This window comes from Clupea harengus, chromosome 17, assembly GCF_900700415.2.
Source record: "Clupea harengus chromosome 17, Ch_v2.0.2, whole genome shotgun sequence".
Classification (NCBI taxonomy): domain Eukaryota; kingdom Metazoa; phylum Chordata; class Actinopteri; order Clupeiformes; family Clupeidae; genus Clupea; species Clupea harengus.
This window is the reverse complement of record NC_045168.1, coordinates 16,650,033-16,667,532: the sequence shown is the minus strand read 5'-3', so window position 1 is coordinate 16,667,532 and position 17,500 is coordinate 16,650,033. Positions and strand designations below refer to the sequence as shown.

Sequence of the window (17,500 nt, the reverse complement as noted above, 5' to 3'; positions counted from 1 at the left end):
AGGTCCTACGGCACATATTGAGTCAACAGATTCATTACAGAGAATGTTCAAGTTTAAGATGTGATCTTGACTGTCATCAACTGACTGTCACAGTCTGGCCCGAGGGGACCAGGCAGGTGGCTTCATGTACAGATTAGCAAAGAGTACAGAATACAAACTGTGTATTTTCACCTAATATCAATTATATGTCCCCTTCTCTGTGTGTCCCTGCGGCTCTCTGTAGAGCAGTACAGTGTGCTGGATGTGGCGTTTAACCCCGAGGTGCTCGAGCGAGCACGCCCTGATCGTCAGGAGAGGGAACAGCTCCACCTGCTGGCCATAAGCTTCGCCCAGCAGCAGCACGGCCTGCGCCTTTCCCAGCGCTTCAGTACCCTCAGCAGCACCAACCTCAAGGGCAGCGCACAGGCCATGAAGGACCGCCTGGTGTCGCCACGGCAGCCCGAACAACCGGCACCGCCCAGCGCAGGTGAGACTGAGACTCCCTGAGGGAAGGCAGATGTGTACTGGAGTCAGTATTGATGCTCCTGTGTGTGTGTGTGTGTGTGTGTGTGTGTGTGTGTGTGTGTAACCACTCCAGCTGACTGCCCACCCAGAGGATGGGGGAATGTCTGTAAATATATTCAGCATTTCCCAAACGGAAGCAAAAAAGAATGGTACCACATCACTGTCAGGCAGAACACGGATGGAAACGAGCCTCTCCCCTTCAAGAACACTGTTCATTTTCATGATCTTTTCTGAAGCGTACTCTTTTTCTCCCCCCACCCCCAGCCCCAGCCCCCTCCCCCTCCCTCCTGCAGCAGATCTCCTCTCTCCGTGAAGATGTTGAGGGGGGCGGCGACCCCGCGGGGGGGCTGACTCTTCAGCTGGGGGGGGGCGAGCAGCCCGCCAGGCCGGGGCTCATCCAGGTGATCTCCAGCTCGGAGAGCCCCCTCCCCCTCCCCCGGCGCCCACCCCACCGGCTCACCCTGCAAGCGGGCGCGGGCGACCAGGGTACCCGCAGCCTGGAGCTCAGCGTAGAACTCCCGGGCATACACTCCGTGGCCGAGTGCCAGCTCAGCATCACCCAGGTGCTGCCCTACCCTTCGTCACCATCATCATCATCATATCCGTACTGTGCCAAACACATGACATTTTCAGTTGCTACTCACTTCAATGTAGTCGGTCAGTCAAGTCAGCTTCTTAGCAAGCATTTAGTGTGCTGTGCTGTTCATCAGAAACACACCTGCCCCAGTAACTATGGCTGCAGCTGTAGGCCATTCTCTAATATAGACACCTTGAGTTTGTAAAGTTGTGATGTATAATGCGTGTGTGATGCGGTGTCCATTCTCTAATATAAACACCTATAATGTGTGTGTGTGTGTGTAGTAGGGCCATTCTCTAATATAGACACCTATAATGTGTGTGTGATGCAGTGTCCATTCTCTAATATAGACACCTTGAGTTTGTAAAGTTGTGATGAATAATGTGTGTGATGCGGTGTCCATTATCTGATATACTAGACACCTTGAGTTTGTAAAGTTGTTATAATGTGTGTGTGTGTGTGTGTAGTAGGGCCATCCTCTAATATAGACACCTATAATGTGTGTGTGATGCAGTGTCCATTCTCTAATATAGACACCTATAATGTGTGTGTGATGCTGTGTCCATTCTGTAATATAGACACCTATAATGTGTGTGTGATGCGGTGTCCATTCTCTGATATAGACACCTTGGGTTTGTTAAGTTGTGATAATGTGTGTGTGTGGAGTAGTAGGGCCATCCTCTAATATAGACACCTATAATGTGTGTGTGATGCGCTGTCCTTCTGAAGTTTGGTGGCTTTAGATCTCAATGAGTCTGAGCTCTAGGCAAATGATGATTCAAGGACTGAGCTCATAATGGATTCTTGCGTTAAAAGTTCAGTAAATACCCCTTTAACCCGCTGTGTGTGTTTAGGATGATGTTCTACTTGAAGTAGAGGACATGTACCATCTCCATCTGGACTTTCCTGAGATTGTGAACGAGGAGACTGCCACAGCCATCTTCAACAAGCGGTCACACATCTTGACTCTCACACTGTCTATAATTTAACACACACACACACAGATTATCACAGTGCATAAACACACACACACACACACACACACACACCCCGACTCTCACAGTGTCTGTGATATATTGTGATATCTCTCTCTTTTCTCTCTCACTCACTCTCACACACACACACCCTGACTCTCAGTGTCTATGATATCTCTCTTTCTCTCTCTCTCTCACACGCTCACACTCTCACACTCTCACACACACACACACAGTGTCAGTGTTATCTGTCTTTCTCTAAAGCAGAATGCAGCCTCATGTCTTGGCATACCTCAGCTTTCTCAAAACTGATCTGACAGCTTGTGTGACCCACTGTTAAAGGTACCTCTCTGAGTTTCATGAATAAATAACATTTCCAGATGTGGTTGTGTAATGATGCCGGTGTATTTACACTGCGCTCGTACAGCTTTGCCCTTACAGTATTTCAGTGGCTACCCCTGGCGCCCCCCCCCCCCCCCTAACAGAAAGCCAACAGGGAACTGAGGAGTTTTATGAATATGGTGAAGTTGCCCACACTAAGAGACAGGGTTAGTTGGTCATGAATATGGTGAAGTTGCCCACACTAAGAGACAGAGTTAGTTGGTCATGAATATGGTGAAGTTGCCCACACTAAGAGACACAGGGTTAGTTGCTCATGAATATGGTGAAGTTGCCCACACTAAGAGACAGGGTTAGTTGGTCATGAATATGGTGAAGTTGCCCACACTAAGAGACACAGGGTTGGCTGCTCATGAATATGGTGAAGTTGCCCACACTAAGAGACAGGGTTAGTTGCTCATGAATATGGTGAAGTTGCCCACACTAAGAGACAGGGTTAGTTGGTCATGAATATGGTGAAGTTGCCCACACTAAGAGACACAGGGTTGGCTGCTCATGAATATGGTGAAGTTGCCCACACTAAGAGACAGGGTTAGTTGCTCATGAATATGGTGAAGTTGCCCACACTAAGAGACAGGGTTAGTTGCTCATGAATATGGTGAAGTTGCCCACACTAAGAGACAGAGTTAGTTGGTCATGAATAAGGTGAAGTTGCCCACACTAAGCTCCCCCTTCACCAGCTTAAGCTGCAGAAACGGAACGGTTTGAGTCGGGACAGAAACCCCTGAGGTGAAAGTCACAGATAATTTATTTCATGTCATACTGCAGTCTTCCAATTGCCCTTTCGTTAAAATGAGTTTCAGGGGATAAAGCTAATACCTGCAACAGAATGATATCAATGAAAGACATGTCCCAATGACTGCTCACACAACGGTTTTTAAAACAACACAAAATGGTTTCCTCTGACAGTTCATATTCCCCTTATACAACATCCCAACGTTTGGTAAAAATAAATAACACAACGGTTGGCAGCATTCAAGAAATAAGCCCCCTCACAAGGGCTTCCAAAGTGCAGAGGCCCCGCTATGTGTGTGACACGAATGTTTCCATTCTGAGCGTTGGCATGGAGTGATCCTGGCAGGGGGGGGGCGGGGGGGGGGACAGGAGAGGGGCAAGTGTAAAGTTAAACTGACTAAAGCTCCAGCCTCATATGTACAATGAACCGTCTCAGCGCTACAAACACCAAAGCTTGAAAATGTCATCAGAGCAACAGAAAATGTGTCTAATCAGAACCCAACTCCAACGGCACTCCCTCTCCTCTGGCTCTCTGGCGCCCCGACAGGCAGCCCCCTCTCACTGCACCCCGCTCCTGGCTGCGCTCGCTAGACAGACTTCACACACACAACATAAGACAGGAGACGTACAGTACACCAGAGACAGAGACAGGGCTGAAACACTAGCTCTACTTGACCTGCTCTTTCATCAGACTCACTATTGTAAGTAGAGGAGGGGGGGCTATCACCCCCCCCCAACTGGTAGATGTGGGAGCTCTGGTGTTTCGAGGGTGTAGTTATTGAGATAGTGTGTGTTTGTTGTTGATGATGGGAGGGTGTGTTGTGGCAGGTTGGGTAGGAAGAGTTTGTCTTCCCTGCGGTGGTTCCAGCGTCTCTGCAGAGAGAGAGAGAGTCTATGAGCGGGGTCGAAGGTCACGGGGTCGGTGGTTCCTGGAGGTCAGGGGTGAGGGGTCACAGCAGCATGGTGACTGGCCTCTCCAGGAACTTGCGGAACTCGGCGAGCCACTGGGCGCCCACGGCTCCGTCCACCACCCGGTGGTCACAGCTGAGCGTCACGGACATCATACTGGCCACGTCAAACCTGCAGCACACACACACACACACACACACACACACACACACACACACACACACACACACACACACACACACACACACACACACACACGACAGGTTACACACACGACAGGTTAAACACATGACTTTCACTGTGGAGTGTTCCGAATCACCACATCAGGGTTCCTTTCACCACTACTGATGGTTGATGGCACTGTCACTGCCAAACAGATGGGCACACAGGTAATGAGTCTATGCATGGTTGACGTGGGGCAGGTCGTACCCTTTCTCGTTGTCTGCAGGGAGAAGCCTCTTCTCCGAGCCCCCCACTGCCAGGATACAGGCCTGAGGAGGGTTGATGATGGCCGAGAAGTTCTTGACGCCGAACATGCCCAGGTTAGAGATGGTAAACGTGCCTCCCTGAAACACAAAATGGCTCCGATTCAGACTTCACACTGCCGTTAATATTTACCCCCAGGTGTGTGTTTAAGTCATGCAAAATCTCAACGTGAATGTGTCTCAGAGTCATGAGCACTCTGCTCACTTCCCCTCTCAATGTGAATGTGTCTCAGAGGTGTGTGTGTGTGTGTGTGTGTGTGTGTGTGTGTCTCAGAGTCATGAGCACTCTGCTCAATTACCCTCTCAATGTGAATGTGTCTCGTAGCATCCCATTAGACGCAGTCAGGTGTAATACACCACACCTGTGACTTTACCGTTATGGAAGACCGACTGGGAATGAATATCTTGTTTATCCCATGTTGTTTTTACCAGAAACATTCATAAGATTTGTGTGTGAAAGAGGCCATAGAGACCATGACCGTGGTGTGTGTGTGTGTGTGTGTGTGTGTGTGTGTTCTCACCTGGAACTCATGGGGCTGCAGTTTGCCCTCGCGAGCTCTGGCGGCCAGCGAGTTGACGTCTTTGCTGATGTTTGCCAGTCCTTTGACGTGCGCGTTGAACACTATGGGAGTGATAAGGCCGCTAGGGGTGCTAACTGCTACGCTAACATCCACCACATGGTTCCTGGGCAATCACACAGAAAACAGAAAAATGACATAATAAACATCCGATGGTTATTTGATTTAGGATTATTTGATAACATGATTTTTTTTAAATTTATGATCCCTAACGGTAATGTGCCATAAATGTAAACAACAGCAGGTTGCGTAAGCGTAAGCGTAAGGGCGGCCATCTTACTGTCGGATGACCGTGTCCAGCCAGGAGGAGTTGGCCTCAGGGACCTTCAGGCAGGCCAGAGCCGAGGCCTTGATGATGAAGTCATTCACCGACAGCTTGATGTTGTCAGCCTTCACCTCCTTGGAGAACAAACAGAAAATGACCAGTTAAATCCTGTAAATAAAGGCGTGTGTGAGTAAATGTTTGGTGTCAATACGTGACGCTTGTTTGTGAAGTGTTACAGATCTTTTTTTATTTTGTTTTGTAGATGCATTCTGTTGAACTGTGTTTGCATGTTTTGGGTTGTGTTGTGCAGATATTCTAGATCAGGGGTACTCAATAGGCGGACCGCGGTCCGGATCCGGACCCAGACGCAATCAAATGTGGACCGAAGCCAAAATCAAAATTTTTATTTAATCATGATCCAAGCGAGTTTTCATTGTTGCGTGATTTTGCGCTATATATTTTTTTCCTATTCTATGTGGTTTCTATCTTCCGTGTCCAATCCAGAGGTCCGATCAGGAGCTGTAATAACAACATCACTATGACAACTCAGCTCTGTGGGTCACGCAGGTTGTGTGTGTCAATGGCAACAACGCGGGCAGATCGATTTGTGAACGGTAGCCTATCTGTTTCTAAGCAAACGAAAATCATGGCGTGCTCTAAACCCGACCAAAAACGAAAAGTTGATTCCAAAAATCGCGAATTTAAGAGAGTGGACTGACAAGTAGCCTATGCATTTGTGCTGCCTGTGGGGAGCACAACACTGATGTGTTTAATCTGCAACGAGACGGTTGCCCTTGTCAAAAGTAGTAACGTGAAACGTCACTATGAAACAAAGCATGCACACTTCGAACAAAATTACCCCCAGAACTCTGAAATAAGGGCCAGAAAAATAAACCAACTGCAATCATCATACCAAGCAACATGCAGTGTAATAGTTAGATCAGCCACACAACAAGAGTGTGCATACCTCAACATACTGTTGTGAGTCTGCCTTTTCAACTATGAATACGGTGCAAAACAAATACAGGAGCACACTCACTAATGAACACTTACATCAGTGCCTCCGCCTGGCCCTCACACCTTTAATGCCCAAGTTTAACGCACAAAAAGCTGTCACACACAAATAAGGCCAGACCACATCACCTTTTGTGCATAGTTCGAACTTTTTTGTTGGAGTTATGTTTTTGGATTTTGACCATCACTGTTCCGGACCCTGACCTGAATGGAAATTTGGCGAGTGGACCTTTTGGGTTTCTAATTGAGTACCCCTGTTCTAGATGCTTAGTGCTGGGTTGTTGTGTAGATGTGTTTCTAATATAGATGTGTTGAGTTGAGTTGTGTAGATGAGTGTGGCTGTGTAGATGTGTTGTACTGTGCATATAAGTTGTGTTGTTGTGTAGTTATGTTGTTGTGTTGTTGTGTTGTTGTGTTGTTGTGTTGTTGTGTTGTCGTGTTGTTGTGTTGTCGTGTTGTCGTGTTGTCTTGCCCACCTGGTTGAGCTCCTTCCTGAGCTCGATCACCTGGTCCATGTTGACGTCCACAGACAGGTAATAATGAGGGATGGTCTGTTTGGACTGCAGCAGCCTCTGGGCAATCACCTAGGAGACCACAGGAGACAGGGGGGCTTTACGGCAAGCCAAGAGGAACACACAGGGCATGGTAGGGCTGTTTAGGGTGGGTGGATGTGTGTGTGTGTGTGTGTGTGTGTGTGTGTGTGTGTGTGTGTTACCTTGCGGATGTTGCTGATGGGGATGTCTGTGAAAGTTCCGGCGGGGGCGGCAGCAGGTGGAGCTGCTGGAGTAGGAGCAGCCACCACAGGAGCAGCCGCCACAGGAGCAGCCGCCACAGGAGCAGCGGCCTACACACACACAGAGTAAACACACAGCATGTACATACATACACAAACGAACACACAAATGACACATGAATACACACAGACACACAAATACAATACAAAATGGTCAAAATCCTTCACAAAATAATCAAGATAGGTGTGTGTGTGTGTGATACCAGAAGTACTCACAGGGGCAACCTTGTGCGGCACAAAGCTCTCAATGTCCTTCTTGGTGACTCTTCCATCGGGACCAGAGCCTGTAGTCACAGAGTAGAGTCATAAGTCCCTACTACTGCACCACACACACACACACACACACACACACACACACACACACACACACACACACACACACACACACACACACACACACACACACACACACACACACACACACACACACACACACACACACACACACACACACACACACACACACACACACACACACACACACACCTCCTTACTAGTCTAATACCACACACACAGCTGGGGATGAACTCTCTCCTTCTCTCTCTTAGTCTAGTGAGTCCTGACCCAATTGCAGACCTCATCTAGATGGATCCAGCTTAGTGAGTCCAGACCCAACTGCAGACCTCATCTAGATGGATCCAGCTTAGTGAGTCCAGACCCAACTGCAGACCTCATCTAGATGAATCCAGTCCAGTGAGTCCAGACCCAAGTGCAGACCTCATCTAGATGAATCCAGCTTTCACATATAGAGCTGGGGGATGTCTGGGTGTGGTGTTTGAGAGGGACATCTAGTTTCAATATACAGTACTGTAACGACAGACAGAGGGTCGGAGAGGTGTGTGTGTGTGTGTGTGTGTGTGTGTGTGAGTGTGTGTGTGTGTGTAATATACAGTACTGTAACGACAGACAGAGGGTCGGAGAGGTGTGTGTGTGTGTGTGTGTGTGTGTGTGTGAGTGTGTGTGTGTGTGTGTGTGTGTGTAATATACAGTACTGTAACGACAGACAGAGGGTCAGAGGTGTGTGTGTGTGTGTGTGTGTGTGTGTGTGTGTGTGTGTGTGTGTGTGTGAGTGTGTAATATACAGTACTGTAATGACAGGCAGAGGATCAGAGAGGTGTGTGTGTGTAATATACAGTAATGTAACGACAGACAGAGGGTCAGAGGTGTGCGTGCGTGTGTGTGTGTGTGTGTGTGTGTGTGAAAGTATCAGAGCTCACCTGCCACCTGTGCCAGGTCGATGCCTTTCTCCGCTGCCAGTTTCTTGGCCAGAGGGCTGGCGAACATCCTGCCCCCCTTCTTGACGGGCGCAGCAGGAGCAACGACGGGGGCGGCAGGAGTGGCCGCGGGGGGGGGAGCTGCCTGGAGACACAAGAGAGCGGGTCAACCATCTCTCACACACTCACACACACACACACCATCTCTCACACACTCCCTACTGCAGTCACACACTTCACTCTTCCACATCACACACTTCAACCTGAGACACTGAGTGACACACACACACACACACACACACACACACACAGTAGTAAAGGGCTGCTTAGTCTGTCTCTCACACACACACACACACACACACAGTAGTAAAGGGCTGCTTAGTCTGTCTCTCACACACACACACACACACACACACACACACACACACACACACACACACACACACACACAGCCAAGTAGACTGGAGCAGATATTGATCTGAGTGTAGGGGTTCCCTCTCTGTGGCTTGACCTTATTGACTAAGAGCCAGAGAGGCATGAGTCAGCTCTCACACACTCTCACACACTCACACACACACACACACACACACACACACACACACACACACACACACACACACACACACACACACACACACACACACACACACACACACACACACACACACACACACTCAGTGGCTGTGAACTCTTCATGAAGTCTCCTCTCCTCAACACAACCACCAACGCCATTACTCTTCATCAACTCCTTACTAATGTGTAATACCACTGTGCCTCTGCCTCTGCCTCTGCCTCTGCCTCTGCCTCTGCCTCTGCCTCTGCCTCTGCCTCTGCCTCTGCCTCTGCCTCTGCCTCTGCCTCTGCCTCTGTGTGTCTGCGTGTGTGCGTGTGTGCGTGTGTGCGTGTGTGCGTGTGTGCGTGTGTGTTTACCGCTGTGGGGGCAGGTGGTGGTGGAGAAGCTGCTGTTATGCCGGTCTCCACGTAGTCGGCGAAGGCCTTGATGTCGGCCTCCTTCTCCACGATGATGCAGAGGGGTGTGCCCAGCGGGACGTCCCGAGTCCCTTCAGGGACCATCACCTTCGCCAGCCAGCCCTCCTCCTGTACCTCAAAGCCTGCGCGCGCGCACACACACACACACACACACACGCACGCACACACACAAGACACGGACACACACACAGACACACACATTAACATACGGGTGCATTTCAAAAACATGAACACACAGACAGGTTTAGAGGAATGGTTTCTCTAATGTGTGCAAGTGTGTGTGTTTTTGGGTTGTTGTGATTGTGTGTGTGAGTGAGTTTTTGGGTTGTAGTGATTGTGTCTGTGTGTGTGTGTGTGTGTGTTTTTGGGTTGTAGTGATTGTGTGTGTGTGTGTGTGTGTTATAGTGTGTGTGTGTGTATTTGTGTGTGTGTGTGAGTTTTTGGGTTGTAGTGATTGTGTGTGTGTGTGTGTGTGTGTGTGTGTGAGTTTGTGGGTAGTAGTGATTGTGTGTGTGTGTGTGTGTGTGTGTGTGTGTGTGTGTGTGTGTGTGTGTGTATGTGTGTGTGCAGTACCGATGGTGGCCTTGTCGGTCTCGATCTCAGCCAGTAGGTCTCCCTCGTTGAGCTTCTCTCCCACCTTCTTCTCCCAGCGCTGCACGGTCCCCATGGTCATGGTGGGGGAGAGCGCGGGCAGGCACACCTACACACACAGGTCAGAGTTCAAGGGTCAAAGAGAGGTCAACACACTCAACCCAACACTCAGCGTGGGCAGGCAGACCTACACACACAGGTCACAGAGTTCAAGGGTCAAAGAGAGGTCAACACACTCAACCCAACACTCAGCGCGGGCAAGCAGACCTACACAGGTCACAGACACGTTTGACTGTCAAAGGAAAGATTTCTATCTCTGTAGCCACAGATATACAGATATACAACACAGATATACAGCACATACAACACAGATATACAGCACATACAACACAGATATACAGCACATACAACAGTAAGTAGTACCCATTTAATGGAAGAGCTCACACCCAGCTACTGACAATATTCTGCCTGCAGGAATGTCAATAGACCACAAACCTGACCCTAATGTCTGTGCACCTCTAAGGTCAGCTCTGCTGCTTGTTCTGTGTGGCTCACACCTTCATGTGGGGGGGTTACGAGCTGCCTGGCACTGCTCTGTGTGGCTACGCACCTTCATGTGGGGGGGTTACGAGCTGCCTGGCACTGCTCTGTGTGGCTACGCACCTTCATGTGGGGGGGTTACGAGCTGCCTGGCACTGCTCTGTGTGGCTACGCACCTTCATGTGGGTGGGGTACGAGCTGCCTGGCACTGCTCTGTGTGGCTATGCACCTTCATGTGGGGGGGTTACGAGCTGCCTGGCACTGCTCTGTGTGGCTACGCACCTTCATGTGGGTGGGGTACGAGCTGCCTGGCACTGCGGAAGGGGCGGCAGCGGCGGGCGCAGGAGCGGAGGGGGGTGCGGCGGCGGCGGGGGCTTCTGCGGCGGCCATCTCCAGCGTGTAGTCCTTGAACGCAGCAACCTGGTCTAGGCTGAGGGACAAACACACAATGAGATTCAAACACAAGCTTGCAAACACACAGTAACACACACACTGCCTCCCAGCACCTAACACAAACACACAATAACAGACAGTAACACACACACTGCCTCCCAGCACCTAACACAAACACACAATAACACACAGTAACACACACACTGCCTCCCAGCACCTAACACAAACACACAATAACACACAGTAACACACACACTGCCTCCCAGCACCTAACACAAACACACAATAACAGACAGTAACACACACACTGCCTCCCAGCACCTAACACAAACACACAATAACACACAGTAACACACACACTGCCTCCCAGCACCTAACACAAACACACAATAACACACAGTAACACACACACTGCCTCCCAGCACCTAACACAAACACACAATAACAGACAGTAACACACACACTGCCTCCCAGCACCTAACACAAACACACAATAACACACACGCTGCCTCCCAGCACCTAACGCAAACACACAGTAACACACAATAACACACACGCTGCCTCCCAGCACCTAACACAAACACACAATAACACACACGCTGTCTCCCAGCACCTAACACAAACACACAGCAACACACACACTGCCTCCCAGCAGCTAACACTTCAGTGGCCTGAACTAACCGCACACCAGTGGCACACAGAATGACAGGGTAGTGTTTTAGTTCGCCCGGACTCCGGCATGTAAGGCCAAAGCTTGAGTTAGAATCAATAAGCCTGACTTTATGTTCCCATTCCCAATACTGTTGTTTAATCCCTGAGCCTGCACTACAATTGTGCATGCAGGAAGCAGGAAGGAACCAGGCTTGGCCAGTCCCTCATGCAGGAACCAGGCTTTGGCTGACCAGCCTCTGTACACTACACAGGCTATCCAGCCTGAACCAGACAGGCCTTCACCCAGACTAGACTAGACTATACTAGACCAGACAGGCCTTCACCCAGACTAGACTAGATTAGACCAGACAGGCCTTCACCCAGACTAGACTGGACTATACTAGACCCGACAGGCCTTCACCCAGACTAGACTGGACTAGACTATACTAGACCCGACAGGCCTTCACCCAGACTAGACTAGACTATACTAGACCAGACAGGCCTTCACCCAGACTAGACTAGACCCGACAGGCCTTCACCCAGACTAGACTAGACTATACTAGACCAGACAGACCTTCACCCAGACTAGACTAGACTCCAACAGCTTTGGGAGGAACCATGATGAGAAGGCACTTTACTAGGACTCACTGAATTATTACCCTGAGTTGTAATATATGCCATGTGTATCTGTCATGTTTGGGTTTCATGTCTCAGGGTAGCCATGTATATCTGGCATGTTTGGGGTACATGCCTCAGGGTAGTCGTGTATATCTGTCATGTTTGGGGTAGATGTCTCAGGGTAGTCGTGTATATCTGTCATGTTTGGCTAGATGTCTCAGGGTAGTCGTGTATATCTGTCATGTTTGGCTAGATGTCTCAGGGTAGTCGTGTATATCTGTCATGTTTGGGGTAGATGTCTCAGGGTAGTCATGTGACCTGACTAACATGTTACATACCGTAGTGAAGCGTTAGTGATTGCCCTTGGCTTATCGTGTAAAAGACTCAATTCAGGTTATGTGTTTCTGGTACCAACAGGTACAATGAGTAAGGCTAAATAAGAAACACTCCAGTCCAGGGGTCCTTAAAGCAATGCGCATGTTGGGCCAGGTTCTCATTCTCATTACGCAACACAGGATCTCAACACTATGACCTTGAAAGGTACATGGTGATAAGTGTACCTAATTAGCCATCCTCTGTCATATAGGTGACTGCATACCTGTCCACTGTGATGCAGATGAGGGATCCGATGGCCACATCCCTGGTCCCCTCTGGGACGAGGATCTTAGCCAGGTAACAGTCTTCCATCACCTCAAAGCCCACTGTAGCCTTGTCCGTCTCCACCTGAGGATGAGGAAGACAACAGAGAGCGAGCTGTCAGTGAGGAGCATTCAGCTCATTACAGAGCAGTTTAATGGGAGTGTATGAACACACACACACACACACACACACACACACACACACACACACACACACACACACACACACACACACACACACACACACACACGCATGTACGTCACCACACCTCAGCGATCAGATCTCCCTCGCAGATCTTCTCTCCCTCTTTCTTTTCCCAGCGTGCAATGGTGCCCACCTGCATGGTTGGAGACAGGGCAGGCAGCTGCACCTACAGGAGGTAACACCAGCAGCACATAACAGTCAATAAGCAGCCGCCACTAAACATGGCAGTCAGTGTCTCTCGCTCATGCACCATGAACCTCGTCATCATTGTTTATTCAGGGAGAATTGACTGAGCACAGGGCTCTTTTGCAGCAATGCCCTGATTGAGGCTACATAGTACAGAATAACAATAAATAAACAAACCATAACAACACAAAACAGACAGAATAAATAAACAAAACACATTAAACAACTCAGAAATTAAGTATAAAAAAAAACAGCCAGAAAGCCAGGGTTACGGTATAATTAATGTCATCACAGGCTAATATTTGATCCACTGCACCTTGGAGGCAGTGGTGTAATAGCCACCGTTGCATCACTACTGCATATAAACTGGCACACTCAGGGCTACACTTGTGCCATCAGGTGTTTACCAGGCATCAGCTCTGGCGAATGGTATTGACTGAAGGATGCCAATGAGTATCATGCCATGTGGGCAAAGGTGGCAGATGCAGACTGGCCATCAGAGGAATCTAAGGTTAAACACACACACACATACAAGTGTCCTTGACCAGTGATCTGTACGTTTATTAACAACGTTAGACTGACAGTCAGACATGTAATGATGAATGACGAGTCGATTAAAACATTCATATGCCAGTAACTAGGTGGCTTACTTCATCTATTATGGGATGTGTAGCTTGTCCCATATGCGAGTAGGTGCAACCAAGGGCGACGCAGAATATATCTAACATGATATACATTGAGGAACTGTTCAGTCAGGACATAGCTTGGCTTGATTAAATGAATGTCATCCCCATAAACTAATAAATGTTAACAGCATGTATGTGGAGAATTCTTGCCTTTTGATGGGGGGGAAGGCCATAGAAGCGTTGACTCCCATGATAGCTGCTAACAATCTGGTTGCCATGCAAGACGCGACCTCTGTTAAACTGGATCTGTAGACCGGCAGCTCGACTCAGCGGCCGAATGCGACACGGCCCTTTGTTGTGGTGGTATCTCTTGAGATGACATGGGCCTGGTTCCGATCGTAAACCCAGAGAGTTACAGGAACGGGTGAGACTGACAGACTGTCTCATACGTACAACTAAGCGCAGCATTTTCGCTAATTTGGCTAGGTAGCAAGCTAATACCCTTCCACAAAACGTCCTTTTACTCCTCTCGAACAACTCTTTCACGCTTTGGAGGCTGCGTTAGCAAGACAGCAAATAATGTCAACTTTTAAAGCGGCCAATTTAGGTACTATTCTTTGATTCCTCCCCAAAGCTTGCCCAGACCCCCTTCTCTTTACTTTCCAATGACCTCCCCGTCCCACGCTGTCACACTTTACGATCCTGTGCAGAAGTAATAAACTCCGCCCACTGTCGTGAAGATTCTCGGGCGCCTAAAACTGTCGTAGCACTGTTGTTGTTTCTGTAGCTAGTAGGCAGTGACGGCTCCAATGTGTGGACGTTTTAGATTTCTATTCAGCAGCTACTTGTCGGAATTGCACTTATGACACCTACTTCAATTAACTGTTAATACAAAACAACTAAATGTGAAGGTATTTTTTAAAGAATAATATTTCACAGCTTCTGCTTATCAGACAAGAGTGTGTATTTCTGTATGAGAAAAGCAAATACATTAATAAACAAATATATATATATATATATATATATGTTTATTAATGGTATATATATATATATATATATATATATATATATATACCTACTCTGCTTTCTAAGGAGTTTGATCTACTATCTTTGTTTATTTTTTTTCCAGTTGCTTGAGGGAACAGCTACACGTATTTATGGGTAACAGGCAGCATTGATAACTGCATGTTGCCTTCAAAACTCCACGCTCTGGGGGCAGCAGGAAGTCATCTCAGGAGACAGGAAAGAGAATTTGACCAGTTTCATACAGCCTCCTAAGACAGCATTCTTCCCAGTGTAAATGGACCCTGTGTTGTCTGTGCCTGGGAGATATGCAGTGACGGCTCCTAGATTTCCAAAATACTTTTAGTGGAATCTACGACAAGTTTAAAGACAGTTGTCATTATTTGTAACCATGCTCTTCCTACTCAAACCATTGTCTTGAGGCTGAATGTCACCCTCAGATCAGTGGCCCTTCTTTAAATAAACTTTTAAAATAAACTCACTAAACCTGCACAGGCAGCATCACAGATGACACACGCAAGAAGTTACACAAAACCACAGTACAATGTCAATTTTATATCCATATTTTTTTTATTCTCAGACAGTAACAAATGTTAAAACATTGGTTCCATCTTCCCCTATTATAAACCAGACATTTCTGAAATCCTAGAAATGACAGAGTTCCAATAAATAGTGTACATTTGTGACAGAGCACCTCTTCACTCATCACCTGTCAGCAGCCTTCCGTGTGTTCGCCTCCATGACCCTTTGGCTACTCTGGTGCTCCAGCTGTTTTCAGGCAGGTAAGTCCATCTCCACACAGTCAAAGACTCCATCAGTCCATCTCCACACATACAAAGACTCCATCTCCACACAGAGTCAAAGACTCAATCTCCACAGAGGCAAAGAGGGCGGTTTGGCTGTGTTTGGACACGCCTATGCTTCAGACATGTGAGGTGGATGGATGGGAATGAGGTGCTGAGTGGTTGACAGAATGACAATAATTTATCAAACTGCGACATTCACAATGTTAAAGCAGACAATTATGTCAACACAGGCAAAGAGTTTGAGTATTTACAGGTCAACACAAACAACAACTTTTTTTTCTCTCTCTCTCTCTCTCTCTCTCTCTCTGTCTCTCTGTCTCTCTCTCTCACACACACACACACACACTCCTTGGTAAGGGACTGACATGTTCAGGTACTGAGGGAAGTGCACAGTGTGGATTCACAAAGAGGTATTTACACACATCAACAATGTACATTTCAAATATTCCACACATCACTGTTCTTCCGTCGCTTCGGTCCAAATGTGCATTTTGAGTGAATGTGTCCCGTGAGTCCATGGGAATCCTCTAATGACGAGGGGAATGTTACACACACTCACACACACACACACACACACACACACACACGCACTCCTGGCTCCGGTCCGTCCTTCAGTTCAGTCTGCTATCAGTGTGGTCCTCCTCAATCCAAGCTACAATCTTCCCCTCCCACCCTGGGATGACGGCGTCGTCCTGGAACACCTACACACCAGCAGGACACCCAGGGGCGTGTGTTAGACAGGCCGGGAGGAGTGCGTCTCGTGTGGTTTTTAGAAGGTGTGTGTGAGGATACTAGTGCCTACCTCCTCTTTGACGGTGCCAAATTCTGGGTCTAAAGCTTTGAAGTGGTACCTGAAGTTGCCGTGTCTGTCCACAGCAGCCTTGAAGTCTCGCAGAGTCACGTCCCCCAACCTGTTGACATTACAGGTGTAGAGAGTACATGACTGCAACGGCCCAACACTAGAGATACACACACACACACACACACACACACACGCAGAATAATACACACACACACACACACACACACACGCAGAATAATATACACACACACACACACACACACACACTCACATGACTGCAACTGCCCAACACACAGAGAAACACAAGAAAGGAACTGCACATACACACAAACAAATGTGCGTGCGCGCACACACACACACACACACACACAGACATGTGCACGCAGAAGTAGCTTTACCTCTTAGGGATGTTAATGAGGAAGGGCGTTAGGGAGCGGTCAGTGAAGTAGAGCACTTTGGTGGACACAGACACACTCAGCACTGGGCTACTGTGGGAGTGGGCCACTTCTGGCACACAGGAGAGAGGGACAGAAACATCTGGATTAGTGCATCACAGCTATACTATGACTATGCTGCTAACATGTATCATTACAGCTATACTATGACTATAACTACTCTACTAAATACTCTAATGCTGCTAACATGTATCATTACAGTTATACTATGACTATGCTACTAACATGTATCATTACAGCTATACTATGACTATAACTACTCTACTAAATACTCTAATGCTGCTAACATGTATCATAACTGCTATACTATGACTATAACTACTCTACTAAATACTCTAATGGTTCTTACATGTATCATTACAGCTATACTATGACTATTAATGCTGCTAGCATGTATCATTACAGCTATACTATGACAATTAATGCTGCTAACATGTATCATTACAACTATACTATGACTATAACTACTCTACTAAATACTCTAATGGTTCTTACATGTATCATTACAGCTATACTATGACTATTAATG

The 17,500-nt window shown here is 47.9% G+C and overlaps 4 protein-coding genes across 5 annotated transcripts in view; 2 read left to right on the top strand and 2 right to left on the bottom strand.

Annotated features, from left to right (window-relative positions):
* LOC105903766 (PIH1 domain-containing protein 2) overlaps positions 1-486 on the top strand; it is a 1,509-nt gene extending 1,023 nt beyond the window's left edge. The window contains exon 3 of the mRNA XM_012831560.3: positions 224-486. Within this exon, the coding sequence (XP_012687014.3) occupies positions 224-486 (263 nt within the window). The remainder of the gene's footprint in view (positions 1-223) is intronic.
* A 118-nt stretch (positions 487-604) lies between these two features.
* LOC122133671 (PIH1 domain-containing protein 2-like) lies at positions 605-1,561 on the top strand. Its single transcript, XM_042710328.1, has 2 exons — positions 605-610; positions 741-1,561. The coding sequence occupies exons 1-2, from the start codon at positions 605-607 to the stop codon at positions 1,284-1,286; spliced, it is 552 nt and encodes a 183-aa protein (XP_042566262.1). The 3' UTR covers positions 1,287-1,561.
* Positions 1,562-3,184: 1,623 nt separating this feature from the next.
* On the bottom strand, positions 3,185-14,608 carry LOC105903799 (dihydrolipoyllysine-residue acetyltransferase component of pyruvate dehydrogenase complex, mitochondrial-like). The gene is made up of 14 exons (XM_031583588.2): positions 14,096-14,608; positions 13,138-13,239; positions 12,829-12,953; positions 10,851-10,998; positions 10,011-10,137; positions 9,378-9,559; positions 8,451-8,592; positions 7,450-7,517; positions 7,156-7,284; positions 6,917-7,024; positions 5,442-5,560; positions 5,105-5,267; positions 4,528-4,664; positions 3,185-4,269 (listed from the first exon to the last, which is right to left on the bottom strand). Exons 1-14 carry the CDS (start codon positions 14,351-14,353, stop codon positions 4,140-4,142), a joined length of 1,938 nt encoding a protein of 645 aa, XP_031439448.1. The 5' UTR covers positions 14,354-14,608; the 3' UTR covers positions 3,185-4,139.
* Positions 14,609-15,459: 851 nt separating this feature from the next.
* The window catches only part of dixdc1a (DIX domain containing 1a), a 16,224-nt gene continuing 14,183 nt past the window's right edge, over positions 15,460-17,500 (bottom strand). For both annotated transcript variants that reach the window (XM_031584166.2, XM_031584167.2), the window contains exons 13-15: positions 16,915-17,023; positions 16,517-16,625; positions 15,460-16,415 (exon numbers count right to left, since the gene is read on the bottom strand). In XM_031584166.2, the coding sequence (XP_031440026.1) occupies positions 16,326-16,415; positions 16,517-16,625; positions 16,915-17,023 (308 nt within the window). In that variant the 3' untranslated portion in view covers positions 15,460-16,325. The remainder of the gene's footprint in view (positions 16,416-16,516; positions 16,626-16,914; positions 17,024-17,500) is intronic.

Coding starts and splice junctions, on each gene's coding strand:
- LOC105903799 (XM_031583588.2), bottom strand. CDS start 14,353: ATGCTGCGCTTAGTTGTACGTATGAGACAGTCTGTCAGTCTCACCCGT. Junction 5,268..5,441: donor CTGGACACGGTCATCCGACA/GTAAGATGGCCG, acceptor GTGATTGCCCAG/GAACCATGTGGTGGATGTTA. Junction 4,270..4,527: donor CCTGCAGACAACGAGAAAGG/GTACGACCTGCC, acceptor TGTGTGCTGCAG/GTTTGACGTGGCCAGTATGA.